At 39.0% G+C, this 18515-nt stretch overlaps 8 protein-coding genes across 8 annotated transcripts; all 8 read right to left on the reverse strand.

Moving 5' to 3' along the window:
• Positions 1–413: 413 nt before the first annotated feature.
• On the reverse strand, positions 414–2081 carry NEMIN01_1005 (uncharacterized protein; the record flags this gene model as incomplete). Its single annotated transcript, XM_051476947.1, has 1 exon — positions 414–2081. The coding sequence occupies one exon, from the start codon at positions 2079–2081 to the stop codon at positions 414–416; it is 1668 nt and encodes a 555-aa protein (XP_051332907.1).
• Positions 2082–2450: 369 nt separating this feature from the next.
• NEMIN01_1006 (uncharacterized protein) lies at positions 2451–4022 on the reverse strand (the record flags this gene model as incomplete). The annotated part of the gene is made up of 1 exon (XM_051476948.1): positions 2451–4022. One exon carries the CDS (start codon positions 4020–4022, stop codon positions 2451–2453), a length of 1572 nt encoding a protein of 523 aa, XP_051332908.1.
• A 424-nt stretch (positions 4023–4446) lies between these two features.
• On the reverse strand, positions 4447–6147 carry NEMIN01_1007 (uncharacterized protein; the record flags this gene model as incomplete). Its single annotated transcript, XM_051476949.1, has 1 exon — positions 4447–6147. One exon carries the CDS (start codon positions 6145–6147, stop codon positions 4447–4449), a length of 1701 nt encoding a protein of 566 aa, XP_051332909.1.
• A 474-nt stretch (positions 6148–6621) lies between these two features.
• Positions 6622–9618, reverse strand: NEMIN01_1008 (uncharacterized protein; the record flags this gene model as incomplete). The annotated part of the gene is made up of 1 exon (XM_051476950.1): positions 6622–9618. The coding sequence occupies one exon, from the start codon at positions 9616–9618 to the stop codon at positions 6622–6624; it is 2997 nt and encodes a 998-aa protein (XP_051332910.1).
• Positions 9619–9776: 158 nt separating this feature from the next.
• NEMIN01_1009 (uncharacterized protein) lies at positions 9777–11450 on the reverse strand (the record flags this gene model as incomplete). The annotated part of the gene is made up of 1 exon (XM_051476951.1): positions 9777–11450. The coding sequence occupies one exon, from the start codon at positions 11448–11450 to the stop codon at positions 9777–9779; it is 1674 nt and encodes a 557-aa protein (XP_051332911.1).
• Positions 11451–11762: 312 nt separating this feature from the next.
• NEMIN01_1010 (acetyl-CoA carboxylase / biotin carboxylase 1) lies at positions 11763–16733 on the reverse strand (the record flags this gene model as incomplete). Its single annotated transcript, XM_051476952.1, has 1 exon — positions 11763–16733. One exon carries the CDS (start codon positions 16731–16733, stop codon positions 11763–11765), a length of 4971 nt encoding a protein of 1656 aa, XP_051332912.1.
• Positions 16734–16809: 76 nt separating this feature from the next.
• Positions 16810–17634, reverse strand: NEMIN01_1011 (uncharacterized protein; the record flags this gene model as incomplete). The annotated part of the gene is made up of 1 exon (XM_051476953.1): positions 16810–17634. The coding sequence occupies one exon, from the start codon at positions 17632–17634 to the stop codon at positions 16810–16812; it is 825 nt and encodes a 274-aa protein (XP_051332913.1).
• A 52-nt stretch (positions 17635–17686) lies between these two features.
• NEMIN01_1012 (uncharacterized protein) lies at positions 17687–18121 on the reverse strand (the record flags this gene model as incomplete). The annotated part of the gene is made up of 1 exon (XM_051476954.1): positions 17687–18121. One exon carries the CDS (start codon positions 18119–18121, stop codon positions 17687–17689), a length of 435 nt encoding a protein of 144 aa, XP_051332914.1.
• Between the last annotated feature and the right edge of the window lie 394 nt (positions 18122–18515).

Raw genomic sequence — 18515 nt, forward strand, 5'->3', positions numbered from 1 at the left:
GCTTTCTATTGATGAATTCGCATAGGCAATTGATTGGTGCTCAAACAACAACCGCTGTGCTCTCATTTCCCCTGTATTTGTTGCCATTTAACTGGTCTATTTTTCCTGGTGGAATCCTAAGCAATCATAGAATTTGTTGATTACGCAGCTATGTAAGCAATTAGATATACATGCCTTTATATAAAAATAATCATAAGAGTTTCTAAAAATTTAAATAGTGTTCATAGAAGCGCACTTACATGTATGCAATATTGTAACATAAATTAGCACGAGAATGTCTGTCACAAGTAAGAAGAGAATAGTTAAATAGTAAATTTTATTTATTGCTAAACGGCTAATAACCGCGGGCTAAAACAGTAGAAAAGTGCTAAAGCTTTACTAAGAGACTCGTCTCAGCAAATAGGCTCGGATTCTTAGTTTATTATTAATGCCATATCCTTATAATGGCAAACATTTAAACTTCTATAAAAGTCATCAACTATTCTGGAATACACAGCGCCATCTTTTTCTCTTTTGATAACTCTTATGCAGCCCGAGAAGCATGCTTCAATGCAGTCTTTCATGTACTTTGCCCACACCAGCTCGTTATCAGTTGCTTTTATTGCATGCGGTCTAAATGTAAATTTGCCTGGCTTTTCTTCAGAAAATAGACTGAAATTGCTGCTTCGATCATCATTGGAGTGGCTAATGTACTTGCACCGTCTGCACACATACCATGCTGGGTGAGCATATGACATATCAAGGGGTACTGCCAAGTCTTCTGTATTCTGAGCATCTGAGCCAGCTGACGGAGCCATAGCTCCTTCATACATCCATTTAACGGATAAGAAGTTAGAGTGCATATTGTAAAATTCAGAAGAACTAATGCCAATTTTTCTGCATAATTCAGTAGTTCGCTGAAGTCTGCAACTGGAGCTGTAGTCACCCCATATATAATGCAGAGCCCAAATTATTTCATCTTGTTTTGACTGTTCTATTCTAAAACCTTCAGCGCCTGTCTTGTTATACTCTGTTGGGTCAAATGTGCTCTCTATCACTCTTCCTAGATTGCGTAGCATAGTGTTGCTTTTATAGTCCATAAGATGTCCACTCATTATATATTCTATCACTATTATTTTCATAACCTGTACATATGTTATATCTGTGTGCTCTTTCACTTCTTCTTCTGAAATATTTTCTTTGAGCAAGCTGGCATAAAGATCCATTGTTTCATCGTCTGCTAGAAGTACGCTAGACTTCTCTGCTGGGCATATATTGAATAGTAAATAAAAGTGTCTGCTGCCTGATAGCACCAAGTTCATGTCTTTATCCATTACATCTTTTCTTATGGCATTTACGAAGAGCTCTACATTGTTCTTTGAAATAGCACTCGCTGATATTTTCCCGTGTAGATACGCTACCACTTCTTTCTTTCTATTGTCATTGCGTAGATCAGATGGGTTTGTCTCAGCGAGCGTGTAGATTATGTCAGCAGCTACGATCTTGCTCTTTGCCAGCTTGAACAGAGCCAGATTGTGCTGTTCAATATCCTCTTTTCTGATTCCAAAGCTTTCCTCTACCACTTCTATCATGTGCGAATCGTACTTGTTTATTTTCTTGGCTAACAAAGTGCTGATGTCTAGGGCTGACGTGATCAGCTCCTTTAAATCTTTCTCATTTGCTTTAATCTCTGTTTGGATTATTTTCTCTGCTTCCTCTTTCCCAGAACTGAAATTCGGATCATCTATAAATTTATATAAAAGTAGTGTTTGGTGTGCTACTTTTATGACTCTGTCAGCCTTTTCTTCAAAACTGTGAAACTCTTCCATGATGGCGTCCATGCTTGTCTTTTCCGTCTCCATTTTCTTCTTTAAGAAGCTATTCAAGTTTAGTGCCAGATCATTGGAGTTAAAAGTTCTAACTTTTGCAAAGAATTCACAGCGCAGGGTAATTTCTGTGCCAAAATAGGCTATTCTCTCAGTCCAATATCTTTCTATCCCCTCTATGTCGCTTTTTGTTAGTACACAGCTAGCCTGTTGTAGATAGGCCAGTGCAAGCACTCCTACTACCATTACCTGTTTCAGCGCTCGTTTTAGGATCATAAAAATTAAATATTTTCACTATTTATACTTGGCTATTTCTACTTTCTCCAGAGATCTTCAATCCTGCCCATTTAAGAAAAAGATTTTTCTTTTTATCCATTCCAATAGCTGTACGGTAGAAATAATTGAAATCTACAAACTCTCACTGGTTTTAACAGTAAACTTTAGAGCACTATACCTATAAATCAAACAAGAACATTGAATGATGTGTAGTAAAAGATGCTGGCCAAATGCTGAATTTATTTTGTGGCAGAGACTAGCCCAGTGCCTGTGTGCTATCTGAAGTACCAAAGGCTTTTTTCTTTATTTTCATTTGACTATTCTCCAAAGAACTGTCTGCTTTGGCTTTAGCTTCTGCTACCTCTACAGTTATTCCTCTTTTATTGCTGTGTCAGACGTTGTATATCGTGATTCGTTAAAATATTTTCGAAAATCTCTAGCTATACTCTTGTAATCGTCTTTTTCTTCACTTTTAAAGAAGATCTTGACGTGTGTGCCATTTGAGAACCACAGCCTAACACAGCTTTGTATATTCTCTGTCTGAACGGCTTCACTGTCTTTTTCACTTATTTTGTACAGTCTTAGTCTAACGTCACCGCTTGACTCTTCCCTTATAAAAGGCTTGTCTTGAAGGGACTGGTTTTGTTTGACAGAATGGCTAATTCTCTCGCACCTTTTATACAAATAGAACAGAGGATGCGTATAAGTAATGTCAATGCACGCCTTGTTGGCTATCTCCTGGCCATTTGCTGGATTTGTTGGCTTTGTTTTATCAATATTAAACATCCAGCTGGTGGTCATAAGGCTGTATTTCATATTTACAAAGTCAAGATATTGTATACTGTTGTCTCTACAGAACTTTATAATCTTTTCAACGCGCTCGTTTCTTTCTTGTTCCTCGCACTTGCTCCAGAGCATGCTTAGAGCATCAAGTATTTTATTCTGTTGCTCTTTTGTTCCGTTGTCGTACACATTCTGGATTATTTTTCCGAGATTTGAAAATAAAACGTTCTTTCTGTAGTTCATAAGACACCCGCCTATGTTAATTTCGTACTCTATCATTATTATTTTTATAATAGCCGCAGGCGATAGGTTCGAATGTTTGTTTATCTTTTCAGCCGTAAGGTTCTCTTCTGTTAGTTCGAGATAAGCGTATATCTCTTCTCTGCACACTTCAATTGTATTGAATAGAATGTGAAGATATGTATTTGCTGTTTTTAGCAGATCTATTGCTTGCCCTTTTGCTTCTTTTCTTATCGCATCGCTATAGTGTATTAAATTTGTCTTGAAACCATACTTTTCTACTTTTTCGTATATATAGAACAATCTGTCTTCTAGATTGTCGCCCCCGCATGGCGCTATGCTAAAAAAAGCATACACTATATTGATGGCCAGTGAGCAGTTCTTCTTTGCCAGACTGAACAGTACTGAATTGCAAATTTTTCTGTTTATGTCTCCTATGTATCCTTCCAGCAGTATCAGCATAGATGAATCAAACGTTTGCATTTCTTTACTTACAGCATCACTCTCGTCAAGATGCTTTGGGAGTAAGTTTATTGCTTTTGTGTGAACATATTCTATTACATCATCAGGTTGTCTATTGTTCCGTAGATTTTTCAGCCCGTCTACTTCTTCTCTTATGTATTGTGTGCTCTTGCAAAGAGTTGCAATTGCTGTTTCTACATTGAATAGAGCCACTCTTTTTATTTCTATGTCTTCTATAAAAGCATAAAAAAGGGTTGTTCTAGCTACTAAATCCTCCAATCTATCGAGAAGATGTTTACGGTTTGAAACCTCTTCTTTTAACCATTCTATTTTCTTGTTCCAGTAAGCTTGCATGCTCATTAGCTCATCTTTTTCTACAGAACAGCTAAATCCTTGAAAATAAGCTAGCACAGCTACTGCTATTACTATCTGCTTCAGTATCTGCTGCAAAATCATAGATAAGCTTTTGAAAGCGATTTTATATTTCATTGTTCTATTTCCACGGAGTAAACCATACTATTGATTGATTCATGAGGCCAGCTGATTGGTACTCAAACAGCATCCGCCGCAATATCATCTCTCCTAGGCATTTGTTTGCATATAATTGATCTATTTTTACTGGTGGAATGACAGTCAGCTGCACAATTCATACTATCCTTGGCCTATGTAGACCAAATGAAAACTTTACCATTTATTTAATGGCAACTGCGCAGCCTCATAGGAAAAATAAATATTAGAGTTCTAAAAATTTAAATAACTTTCAACATACCTGTGCACATGCTTATATAAGCCATAAGAACACAAGATGAATAAAAATGAGGGCAGCTACTACTAGTAGAAAAGAAGGATCAAATGGCAGCTTTTATTTGCTATGAGTGGCTTAGTAAATCTGCGGCGACTGAACTACCTCAAAGTCTTCCTCGTCAGATTCTACTTGACTATTTTGCAAAGAGCTTCCTTTCTTTCCCTTGGTTTCGGCTAGCTCTTTAGGTGCTATTGTCACTTCATTCACGTAGTGCGATCTATTCAAATATCTGTCAAAATCATAAACTACGTCACGGTACTCCTGGCCGTCTTCTCTCCTGCTGATAAGCACAATGGACTCTAGAAACCATGCTCTAATACAGCTCTTCATCATCTCTGCCTGCACAAGATCGTCGTCGTTTGCGCTTAGTTCGCACATTCTGAATGTAACAATGCCATTTGAATACTTTTCTGCAAAAAGTTTGCCGCTGTTTTCTGGATTTTTCTTTGCAAACCGGCTTACATCCTTATATCTCTGATAAATATAGCGCATGGGGTGGATGTAAGACATGTCAAAGCATACTTTTTTGAGCAATGTCGGGTCTCTGGCTAGCTCTTGTTTGGTTGGGCTGGCTATATCCAGTTTGTACATCCATGCAGCTGATGCAAAATCGATCTGGATAGTTCTGATGTCAGTGGACTCTATAATTTTCTCCTTGTAGAAGGATTCGACCTCTCTGAAGCTTATAGTTGTCCCAGGTACACTATAGTCACTCCACGCCATGCTCAGCACATCAAGTATCTTATTCTGTTTTCTTCTTGCTTCTTCTATGTCTTCAGAGCTTTTTTCTGTGCTGCTATTAGCTGGTCTTCCTATGCTTTCTATTATTTTTCCAAGATTGAGAAACAAAGTGTTTCTTCTGTAGTCCATAAAACACCCCGACATTATATACTCTATTATTATCATCTTCATAAACTGGACTGGCGTGATTTTTAGGTCCCGATCTTCAACAGAATAATCTTCTTTTAGAAGATCAAGATAAATGACCATCACATCTTTGTTTGTGGTTAGCAGTAAGTGAAGATACTTATCTGCTAAAATTAGCAGATCCGTTTTACCTTGTTTTACTTCATTTTTTATGGCTTTTTTGTAAGTCAAAAAACTGAAGTCAAACCCATCAATGTAGCTTGAGAATGTTCTGAAAATAGAATCCACTGTGTCATCTATGTTAACGCCTGGTTTAAATGGACTTATCTTGAAAAGCGTGTATATCATGTTCATGGCAAAAGGCTTGTTGCTCTTTGCTAGCTTAAACAGAGTTAGGTCGTGTATGCTTGTGTCCTTCATTTGGCTGCTGCACTCTTCTATTACTTTCAGCATGTTTGAATCAAACTTTCTTATTCCTTCTCTCACTGAATCACTGTCGTCAAGAGTTTTCAGAAGGAGCTTATCCAAGCTATCGTGCGACTTTTTCATTCCCTGGGTAAATTCACTACTGCTGTGTAGACTTGTCGATTTTTTTGTTTTTTCTGCTATGGCGTGTATGTTTCTATCAAGAGCTAAAAATCTTGTTTCTATCTCTGATAGGCTCCCTCTTCCTTCTTCCATATGTTTTTTGGAGGCTGGAGATAACTTTGCATCATTGATAAAAGAATTTGCTCTGTTAAGAAAATCACTGCGAGTCTGAATCTCTTTGTTCATCACATTTGACCTTTTAGCCCAATAGTCTCTTATCTTTTGCATGTCTTTCTCTTCTAAGCTGCAAGTGGCACTTTGGAAATAAGCTAGTGCAGCTATTCCTACTACTATCTGTTTGAATGTTTTTTGCAGTATCATAGATGAGTTTTTAAAAATTATTTTGTATTTAATTGCTGCATTTTGTACGGAGTAAACACACTTAATTGGTAAATTCATAAGACTTATTGATTGGTGCTCAAAAACAACTGCTGCAATCTCATTCTCCTATATGTTTGTTGCTGCATGATTGGTCTATAGTCTAGCAAGAACATCTTTACAGTGTCTTTATTGCACTACTATATTCCTTGCTTAATCATTTTTCAAATACTCTTAACTATTGACAATAAAAATAAAAAGTAAATTCTACATAGTTGTGTACACTTAGCTTTTATTTTCTTTTTTAGTTTTATTCTGTTCTAAATACTACTTTTTACAGCACAAATAAACAATTAGTATCTGATGAAAAGACATGCACTGCACTAACAAGCTGCTAATATACTACCATTTAAAACACTATAAAACAACAGCATACATTCATTCAGCCAAACTCTGTTTATTCTTTATGGATTTCCTTCAAAGGTTGTAGACTGAGATCAAAACATCAAGAATCTCGTTGTGTGCCCCCAGGTTAGACTTGTTGCTGTTCACATTGCGGAGCACTATAAAATCTGCGTGTTTATCTGACCTTTCAGACATTGCATCGTGCAGCTCTTTGTATAAAGATTCTAGATGCTTTTTTGCTTTGTATTTCGCGCTGATTGCTGCTTTCTTTTTGTTTCTTGTCTTCTTCTCATCTCCTTTGCCTGATTCTTTTATTTCAGTTAGCTCTTTGTCTGCTTTTCCAAAGTTTTCCTCTGCTTTTTTAACCCTTTCTTTTTCTTTTCCTATCACGCCCATAATTGTCTCAATGTTCTCTTTAGTTACATAGCTCTTTTCTTGGTCTTTCACCAGCCACGTATGTATTTTTTCTGACTCGCTGTCTTCTGTATCATCTGTCAGCCAAATGCTTTGCAGATCGCTTCCCTTGTTGTACTTCCTTGACTCCAGTGCATCGATAAAACTATTGAGCTTTCTTGAATTTTCTTTTTCTTTGAACCTCTTGTCAAGTAAACAGTGTGTATATGCATTTGCACCCTGCGTCATATTCACATACCACACGGCTTTTTTAGTGTTATCCTCTTCAACCACCTGATAGTCCATGATGTAGCAGTCGAGAGACTCTTCCTTCTCCTCCTCTGGAAGTATGCATAGGTTGCTGTAGTATGTGTGTATGTTTGAGTACTCTTCGTATATATAGATATTGTTAAAATTGTACACACTAGGCTCCACATCCTCAAAATCTATCGTTAGATTTATCTCTTTGTGTTTGGCTTTTTCAGTAAAAGGCCCTAGATCTATGGCAGATCGCATCAGAGGAGTGAGAAACAGAGGTATACTAATGCTATTGCCGCTATGCTGGATCAAAGGCCTAAATTCTGCAAACGTAAACTTTGCCGTTGCTATGTCTTCATCAATGCGATAAAACACTACCTGGTATCCTTTCAGGTCTTTTGCTGTTAGATTTCTCTCCTCATCTTTAATATACGACCACTTTCTCGTTTTTATGTCCACTTTGAAAGGATGTATAGCCCAGGGATTCTCTTCTATTTCATATATCTCCTTTATATAGCTTAGTATGCCATCAATTGTATGTATGTACTGTTCTTCTGAGCTCTCGTCTCTTTTGTATATGGGCATGCACAGTTTTCTGGACTGGTGGGTTGTGTTGTTCACATAGTAAACATGATAGTGTGATTTTACATCAGGCGAAATGCCCCATTTTTTCAGATCAAGTGTATATTTAGGGTCGCTAACTCTTTCACAGGACTTTTTTGAGGCAGATACCAAGGTTGCCTCACATCTAACGTACTTTTGATGCTTTATGGCACACTTTCCTGCAAAAACATGGCTGTTGATGTCAAAGACTTTTACCTTCTCATAGAACTCTGCAAGAAGTATGTATATCTCCTTATATAGCTCTGACACTGTTGGCTTTTTCTGTGCTTTTCTCTCGTATATGGTCTCAAGAGCCGCATAAATATTTTTGTATTCATTTTCTATTTTTTCGTGGTTCTCTGCAAACTTCTTTATTATTGTGTGTATGGACAGCAGAACTTGCTGCGCTCTTTCATTTTTAGAGGCGCTTTTAAGGATTTTGCTGTTCTTTATGAGAGTAATGGTGATCTGTGAAAAGTCTTGGTGCACTTCAGACAATGCTAGAATCATGCGCAGAGCATAGGCCAGTGCTGAATACTTATTTTCCACCTGGCTAATTTTACCTTGGTTTTTCACCATCTCATACTTTAGATCTAGGCTTTTTGGCAAATATATATCTCCTAGCGTTTCATTCCATGTAGTTGTGGGATAGCTTTTGATAACTCGCAATGGCTTGTGTTTTTCCATGTATGCTAGCATCTCCTCAACCACTCCAGGATAGTATCCCTTAAAGCTTTCTATTGATTTTCTAAGCCGGCCAGCATCCTTATCACTTATCAGTTTATCCAGCCACAAAAGGTCTCTGTGTCTTGTGACTACGTTTATAGTCCTACTTGCAATGAAATACCACAGTGTATTCTGCTCTATTGCGGGGGCAATCAAATCAGAGAAATTTTCTATATCTTCTCTCATTGTTTTTTCATACGCGTCTTTTTTTATTTCATACCACATGTAGTTGTAGAAGTTACCGTGCTTGCAGTTATACACTGTTTGATGGTATAGTTTGTAGTTCTCTCTTCTTTTATTAGTGAGTCTTGCCATGTTCCATGTTTTTACATTGAGATTTTTTATTCTCTTTCGCTCTTTTGCTGCATTTGTAGAAGAGCATGGCTCACACTGCGGGGCCGTCTCTTTTTTTTTACTCTTTGCTGCAGGCTGAAAGGCAGAAGCTTCTGTAGAAATATCCATCTTTTCTGCTTTTCTTTTTTCTCCAGAAGTAGAAACACCGCTTGTACTAGGCCCTCCTGCAATTTGCGAGGATGGGAGGTACATATCTTTCCATGCTTCTGTCGATTTTGGTGGATTGCATATTCTACTACTGCTCGCATCTGTCCCAAAATAGCCAAGAAATGGGCTCTTTTCGCCCACCATTTGGCTTCCATTTCTGGAAATAATAACTGTAGCTCGTGGCACATTAAACACACTCATATCAGCAGTAGGAGGTGCTATGTGCTGCTGTTGTCTAGATTCTTCTTCTATTTTCAGCTGCTCTGCACAAGACTTCTGTTTATTCTGGCTTAGACTGCATTGGTATTGATTAAAAAGAGAGAAATCTTGAGTGTTTGTTCCATCTTCCTGTTTTGGTGTCCTAGGCATGCCGTGTGTAGGATTGGAGATACTTCCATGCATAGTATTCGCTAATATATACTGTTCAGGATGGGTAAGTTGGTGTATTATTCTGTTCACTGCACTGTTTCCTTCTATGGATGGATCTGCACTGCTGTACAAGCTCCCACTAAAAGTGTTCCAGCTGCCTCTGCACTTTGCGATGAAGAAAACAAGTGCTATGCTTACCGCATTCAGTATTTTCTTCATTTCCTGATTTTTCATGCTGAAAATATCATTTTTTTATTTATAATGTTCGGTTATGACCTTACTCCTCACGCATTCTGGCGAACATATTGTCTGATGAAATAAAAGTTTTCGCATAGGAACAAGTGGATAATGTGTGTTTATTGTCTCTGTCTTAATTTCTATATTTTTTTTGTGGAAGTTGGACTATTTGAAGCCTTTCTCTTTAAGTTTGGCTTCTCTAAAGAGTCAGTAGTATACGCTTTTGCTCTGAGCACATATTGTGATTGATTCAAATATCTTTCAAAATCATAGGCTACAAAACTATATTCTTTACCATCTTCTATTCTATAGAAAATTTTAATAATATATTCAAACCATATCCTAATACAGTTTTTCATAATATGTGCCTTCTCTAAATTGTCAATAGCGCCATTGCCTATCTTATATATCCTGAATATAAAAATACCATCTGAGTCTCTTTCTATAAGAAGCTCTTTGTTGGACTCGAGATCTTTTCTCGCCAAATGTTTAATATCTTCGCATTGCTGATACAAATAGTACATAGGATGAGTGCAGGACATAGCAAAGTAGTGTTTTCTGAGCAATTTTGGTTCAGCGTCGATCTTTTCTGTTGTTGGATTGGCTATTTTTAATTTATACATCCATTTAGCAGACGAAAAATCTTTCTGTATATTTTCAAAACGGTCGATTTCAATATTATTATCTCTACAGAAGAGTTCAATGCTTTCTTTAACTGTAGCTTTATTAATTTCAATGCAATCATTCCACAGAAGGGTTAAAGCTTCAAGAATTCTATCTCTTCTTTCTATTATTATTCTTAAACCTTTTTTTTTGTTTTTTCTATTACCGTTAGCTGCTCTTCCTATTCTCACTATTATCTTTCCAAGGTTGCAGAACAAACTGTTTGTTCTGTAGTCCATAAGATCTGCGTTCATCGCCATCTCTATCAATATCAGTTTTATGATCTGCCCTGGCGTAATATCCATGTACTTATCTGCTTCTTCCTCAGAAATATCTTCTTTGATTAGGTCAAAATAGATGTCCATTACTTCTTTGTCAGCTCCATATTTTGTAAATAGTAGCGAGAAATGTTTATCTGCTGATGCAAATAGATTGAACTCACCTTTATCTACATCATCCCATATAGCGCTATTGTAGCTTTCAAAATCCATGGAAAAAAGATAGTCTCTCATTTCATGGCCTATATAATTCAGTGTGTCTTCAACAACATAGCCTGGTTTATATGCCTTTGCTCTAATAAGAGCGTATAGCATATCCACGGCAAAAGGCTTATTGCTCTTTGCTAGCTTAAACAAGGTTAGCTCCTGTAGTATTACATCTGTGTTATTCATTTGGCTGCTGTACTCTCCAATTGCATCCAACATATGAGAATCAAACTTGTGTATTCGATCACATGCTAAATCACTGTCATCAAGATTCGATGCAAGCAGCTTCCTTATTTGTTCATATAGATGGTCTGCGTCTTTATCTGATCCACCGCTTCTACTTAAATAATCTAGCAATTCTATCTTTTCTAGTATAGACTCTGTGTTTAAGTAAAGAGTCAAAAAATCTGTTTTTATGTTAGACATATTTGCCTCTCCTTCTTTTAGACTTTTACTGAGAACATCAGATGGCTCTTCTTCACAGATAGACCTTATCTCGTCAAGCAAGCCAAGACGAACCCTGATCGCTTTTTTCATGCAATCTATATTTTTTCCCCAATAATCTCTTATACTTATCATTTCTTTATCTGCACAGCTAGACCTTTGCAAATAGCTCAGTGCAACTATTCCTACTACTGTTTTCTTCAGTATCCGTTGCAAAATCATAGATACATTAAAAAATTCCCTTTTATATTTAATTGCTCTTTTCTACGGAGTAAACGCTTTCTATTGATGAATTCGCATAGGCAATTGATTGGTGCTCAAACAACAACCGCTGTGCTCTCATTTCCCCTACATGTGTTGCCATTTAACTGGTCTATTTTTCCTGGTGGAATACCGAATAATCGTAAACTAAATTAACTCTCTTGAGTTATATAAGTTATACAAGCAGCTCATATAAAAATAAATAACTAAATGGATCAATCACCACATAATTAGCGAACAATTGAAGATGTAAATATTTTTATGTGTAGAGTTTTATTCTTTGAAATATTGTACAATGGAAGACTTTAGCTCGGACACATTAACTATTTCGTCTATCACTTTCATTTTGATCATTCTCTGGGAAGAGTCGTGAAGAGCGCAAAAGGTTTTTGCCAGCTTAGATGCAGTTACTTTTGAAAATGGGATATCTGACAGGTCTAAAGTGGATGACAGCTCAGCCTGTTTGCACTTTATCTTGGACAGGCCGTCTGGATGTATCACACTCCCTTTGGCCGTGGGATGGGCTGTGAATTTTATTCTATTTCCTATTTTCTTGTCGAACACAACCCACGATCCGCCTCTGAGCTCCGAGTGCGGGGGCAAGTATGCAAACATTTTCGACTGAGACTTTTCCATGCTTCTGACTATGTCCGAGCCATTCTGAAGAATCCCGTTGAACATGTCCAAGTGCCCAGCTGAAAATCCTTTCCAATTAAGAAGAATCAAAATGGGCAATGACTCCAGCGAAAAATCTTCTATGGACTGTGCTATTTTTTTGGATGACTCTGGAAGGAGAACATTCTCGGTCCAAATGGTCTGAAATACTTCGCTTGGGTTGGATCCTTTGTTCACAGCTGCAGGTGCAGGAATGTGCGAATGCACGGTGCCTGTTCTTGGGAAAATAACACCGCATGGAATGCCGTCTACTATAGTCCTTCCCACCCTTACATTCGGCGCCCATTCTGCCAGATATTCGGTGAACGCGTTCTCGTCTGAGATGTAGTTTATGATTTCATCAGGTGTGAGCAGTTCGAGCTGCTCGGTGTCGATGGGTTTTATGTTTTTATCTGATAAAACTTTTGATCTTGATGAATTTTGATTTTGAAGGTATTTTAGCCAGGTAAGTATCTCCTGGATGCCCGAGGAGTCGGTTTGGACTGTTTTATGGACAACTCCGTTCTTCCCAAGGATTGAAGGGCCTCCTATTTCTAGGTTGCTCTTGTATATCTCCTTCTGCACAAGGCTGTTCAGAGCCTGGAACCCCGTGAGAATAATTGGTGAGTTTGTTTTTTGGATTATTCGGCGGCCAATGCTCGCTAGGTATGCGCCTATTCCCACGGCTCGTCCTGTGACATAAGTGATTGTAGGAACTGTCTCGTACAGGGTGGCCATGTCTTTAGCTATCTGCGCTGAATAAGACAGGTTCTCTACGCCCATCCCATACTCTCCTATTATGTCAGTTATTTCGTACGAAATTTTGTTGTTCATTTTTACTTCTTTTACTTCAATGAGAGACTTATTCGGAAGGGAGTCGTACTCTTCTTTTTCCATGTATATTGCACCTGACTCATTTGAGTACCTTATCAGCGGCTTGATGGACTCTAGCACTTCTATTTTCGCTCCAGAGTTGCTGGACACATAGATAAACGGTATTTTCTTATCCATTGAGAGGCTAGCACACTCTGAGAAGTAGTTGTCTTCATCGATGGAGAATGCGCCATTCTTCACTGTGATGTCATTTCCTACGAATATAAAATCAAACATTGCACTTTTAAACCGCCATCCGCTGATAGCTGCATTTTTCTGATTTTCTATTTTTGTGATTTCGCAGCTTTGATCGATTTCTTTGATGAAAATGCTGAGCAGAAGAGCTGCGTCGTATATGTATATGGTATTCAGCGACTTGGCCTTGGCCCTTGAAGTGCGCACACTCTCAGAGGACTCTGGCATGAACAGGGGACCTACTTCGCTCTTTGCCTGCGTGTTCACAATATCGTGCGAGTCTATTATGTAGAAACTCTGCACATTGTTTATCCAGAGAGAAGACTCTTTGAATCCTCGGTCCATTCGGATCTCCTGCGTGAATAATTCAGCCGCACTCTCTTTTTCGAAGATTCCCGTGATAAAATACTGTATGTCGTATTTCTCTGTTTCAAAACACGCTTTTGTTATCTCTTTTTTGATGTACGATATTTTTTCTTCTGAAAAAGGAAGTGGATCAAGAATGTGCACTCGTACGGTCATTGGCAGTGAAAAACTAGTTAGGGAATATGCCGAAACTATCTCATTAACCAGCTCACTAACTGTGGCTGTGCTACAGAACTCATCCTTAAAGATAGAACAGTATACTACGACTATTTCATCTGTGGTATAAACCGACATTCTTCTGTTCCATAGAACTGAATGTAGAGCGATGTTAGGAATGTCTGTTATTTCTGTAGGAAGTATCGAACTGTGTGCCTCCACTCTTCTTATGTCCATGTTCTCATAGAGGGCACCATAACCTCCATTTTCTCTTTTGTACGATACATTCGTGCCTTCTATTTCTATCAGCGTGCTGTTCTTATCTTCTTCACTGCCATCTGGCGCTGTGTCCTCTTCTGGCACACTATCTGTATCTGCACTCTCCTTTGTGCTCTGTTTAATATTGAGTGTCTGCACTATTTCGCCTGATTTGACAATGATTTTTGTTTTCTTTTTTAAAAGTTCCACCTCAACTGTTTTATCGCTATTTTCTGCATCAAAAATGCCCACAGCCCATGCTATGAGTATTTTCTTTTTTCTCTCCGCGTCTTCTTCTTCCAAAGACAGAAGCAGCAGAATGTCGTCTATGCGTGGACTAACCTTATTACTCTCAAGAGCACTCTCCAAGCCCTGCTCTTTCACCAACTCTCTCATTTTCTCTAGCTCTTTCATTCTTTCTACACCTTCAATTATATCCATCAGCTCATACACTATTTTCACGTTTTCTCTAAGTATCTCTCTTCTAGCTATCCTGTACTTTATTCTGTTCAGGACATCTTTGAACTCAGCCAGGCTCTCTTTATCCTTGGACTCTCTCAGTACCTGTATGCTTCTCACCACATACTCATCCAAGTATTCACTATTCATTTGATCATCCTCACAGTATGCCTTAAGTATCAATAAAATATCACTTTTATCGTACGACTGCACTTCTTCTGGCACTTCGTACCCTTTTAGCAGACTTTTTGTCAGGTTTCTATGTGTGTTTCTGTACACTATCTTGTCCGTGTACTCTACCGAGCTATTTAGCTCGCTTCCCACTATCTCTGCAATAACATCGCCTATCTCCACGATTTCCTCCACTTCCACTTTATAGCTTATTTTGCCTTCTTTTGGAGACTTAATGAGTATGAGGTTTTTCATGCTTTCGATTTCTAAGTACTCTTCGTCCTTCTTCACATAGTCTGTCTTGAGGATCCTTACAATGCGCCCAGGCACTGTAGAGTGCACCATGTTCCCTGTGCTATTCTCTGTAAACCGCACAGTTTTCTTGTCAGTTCTGATCTCTGTGAATATCTTTGATTTTGAAAAATAGATAATTTTTATCTCTCCCTTTTCCGTTTTCACCCTGTACTTGTCGTCAAAGAGCGGAACAATCTCGAGCACAGAGACTCCCTCGTTTATCACAACCGAGTAAATACTCTCCTCCACTTGTGTGACAGCTGCACTAATATCCACACCGCTCACCTGGAAGTTCATGCTCTCTTTCCTGCTTTTCTTCCTATTTGCGGAGATCGCACAGTAGCACAGCACTAAAAATGAGTCTACCTCTCCGCGCTTGCTCCACTCTCTTTGAAACTTCTCTGCAGACTGCGTGCTGTGCCCATTTTCCATGAACTCCTTTGTCTCTATTAAGTCGCACAAAAAATGGTTTAATGTTTTTACTTCCCCTGTTACTTTAACAGAAGAAAGAGCCATCTTCAGCGCAGAAACAGCCTCTTCTCTTGTTTCTCCAATTCCAAAAACATGGCCAAACTGCGAGTCGTTGTACGGCGTAATACTTCCCGAGTCCACAGAAAAGTATCCAACGCTCCCCATCTGAAACCCAGAGGAAACAAAGACAGATCCTGTGCTAGGAATAAATCCGCACTCGCCCGACTCGGCTATCACACGGGCACCCACCACGTGTTTTCCTCCCCCAAATATTTTCAATATTCCCGTCTTTTTTAGCTCAGCTATGCTTACACCACAGGATATGAGCCACTGGACTGCACACAAATTGCTTCCTGTTAGCAGCTCAGTGACCGTGTGCTCAACCTGCAGCCGGGGATTGCACTCTAGGAAATAAATGCGCTTTTCTTCCATATCGTACACAAACTCAACGGTGCACGCATTTTCATACTTTGCCACCTCCACCATCTTTTTTGCTTTTTTCTTTATTTCTTCTTCTATTTTGGGGGTAATGATTGCAGGCCCTTCTTCGATCAGTTTTTGGTTTCTTCTTTGCATCGTGCAGTCTCTGCTCGACACAACCTCCGCAGCACCATAGGAGTCTGCCACTAGCTGCAGCTCGATGTGTTTTATTTTTCTCAGATACTTTGTGACAAAGACTTTCCCTTCTCCCTCGCTGCTCTTGGACTCGCTCCTGACGATTTCAATCGCTTTATCCAGCCCTTCTGGCGAATCAGCCACGCGGATGCCCTTTCCACCGCCTCCCTCGGGTGATTTTACCATAATCGGATATCCTATCTTATCGCAAAAATTGTAAGTTTTATTTTTGTCTTCTGATATTTCCATCCACGGGATGCTTTCTATTCCAAACTTATCTGCCACTTCGTTTGCTGATATTTTGCTCCCCAGCTGCTCCATTGCGCTCTCGCTGGGCCCTATGAATATCAGCCCTCTTCTCACACACTCCCGTGGCAGAGCAGGATCTTCTGACGCGTGTCCCCATCCAGGCCACACGAACTCGCAGCTGAAATGGACAGCTGTATCGCAAATTTTTACAGCGGACTTAAAACTATCTTCTGTGCCTTCTGTTGCCACTTCTGCATACCCCGTGAGCATATCCAGGTACTTGCTGTGGCTGATCCTATCAGAAGGCCTTTCCATCCCGTAAAATTCAAAAACATTGCACCCAAACTTTCGATACGAAAAATCCTGCATGGAAACAATAAACTTGTACGCTGCCAAGGAGTTATTCCCCACAAATATCCTTGTTCCTCTGTGCTCTCCTCCCAATTTGCCCAAAAAAGATTCCACGCTTTTTCTTCTCTCCATAAAATAATCCATGCAATTTATTTGCGAATTAATAATTCAATTTATTTTGAAATTAATTTCCAATTTAACAACTACCTTAATTAAGAGCTCTCTCGCTGTAGGACTTGTCTCTGGGTATGCGAGCAGTGTAAACAGCCACCACAGTAGCCATTGATGAAACAGCCCGCGCCAGCAAAAGCGTATCAATCAGCAGCTGGTTCATTGAGATTATTCCTATCTCTAAAATCACAAAAATTGATTTTGATAGGAGATCAAGCACAGAACTAGCCAAAATTATGTGGCACAGCCTCACATTCCAGGAAACAGCCTGGTTTGGAAGATACCCCGCAATTTTGTTCTTACCTGACACTTTGTTTCTGTTGATGAGAATGCTTGTGAGAATGCTGAAAATAAAAATGCTCAGAGAAACCATCCCGCTGAAAACGTACAAAATAACCCAGCCAGAAAGACCCTTAAAAATGGTCAGCATGACCCACATGGCAAGCCCCTGGAAAAGAGCAATAAACGCGCACGTGCTCCCCCAGGGCACAAGAATCTCGTGGTCTCCCAGGATGGCCATCTGAAACGAGGCCAAGCTCAGAACTAAAAAACACATGCTTTTTTGGACAATGTCTATGATCATCTCCAGGGTAAGAAGATTTTGGAAGGTCTGCCCCATGGGAGACATGAATATTTTGTATACTCCGAAATAGCTGCCCAGGAGACAGCCAGTGGACCACATGAGAAAAAGGGAATTGAGAACCACTGTAAGAGAAATGTTGATGGAGTCAACTATTTGCAGTCTGCTGGTTGGGTGTTTGTTAATGCGCTCATGCGCTGAGTATGCTATGAACAGAAAAGACATGGCAAAGCCGCTGCATATGTCTAATAGGAAGATGAACGGTGTTACGTTAATGGCCATAATAATTGCAGAAGAGAAGAATAAATAGAAATGTTTTATATTTGTAACAGAGTCAGAAGGCGCAGAGTCTTAAAACGTTCCAGGACTTCAGAAATAGCTTGGAGGAGAGACAGAAGGCAATAAACTCGTCCTGGCTGCAGGGAGGGCTGGGTACGGGAGAAGACGACGAGATTGCTGTCATATTTTGGAGCGAGCTGGAGAGAGGATTTGGGCTATCTACACTTTCTCCGTTTGATGGATCTGTTTCTGTTTTTGGAGTGTTTGTTAAAACGACAAAATTAAATATCCACTTTGCAAACTCTCTTCGGCTGTTCCTGCAGGAGAGAATTAGCTCGCACAGTCCCTCAGGTGTCTTATCAGAGAGAGAAGAGAAGAAAGTCTCAGCCAGTGCGGAAGGATCGCCGATAGGGAACAGTTTCTTGAAGAACTCTGCCATTTCCTGCTGGGAGAGGGAGACGCCAATTTCCTCTTTAATCAAAGACTGCATAAACAAGCAAAATAAAATGCACAAAAACAAACAAAAATTATTTTGTAAGAGCAATAGAGTGAACAAGTACAAAATATTTCTGGAACAATTATTTTATTTTTATTCCTGCCAGCAATATGTGTATTATTTCCTATTGATTTAGCAATGGATAAAATAGCACTGAAGAATTAGTAGCAAAACTCAAGACAAGGCTTATTAAAGCCACTAGATCTGCAGACTCTTAAGAACAAGCAAGTAATAAGTAGTGAATATAGTGAATAGTTCAGAACTAGACCGTTACTAGGCTGTTACTAGATCTTCTGACCGTTATTTTTTATTTTAATTTTAGACAAAATAGTTTTGACAGATAAAATGCTCTAAAAAGACCAATGATCCGCCCAATCTATCTGATAAA

The sequence above is a fragment of the Nematocida minor genome (assembly GCF_024244105.1).
Source record: "Nematocida minor strain JUm1510 chromosome Unknown 7912, whole genome shotgun sequence".
NCBI classification, from domain to species: domain Eukaryota; kingdom Fungi; phylum Microsporidia; genus Nematocida; species Nematocida minor.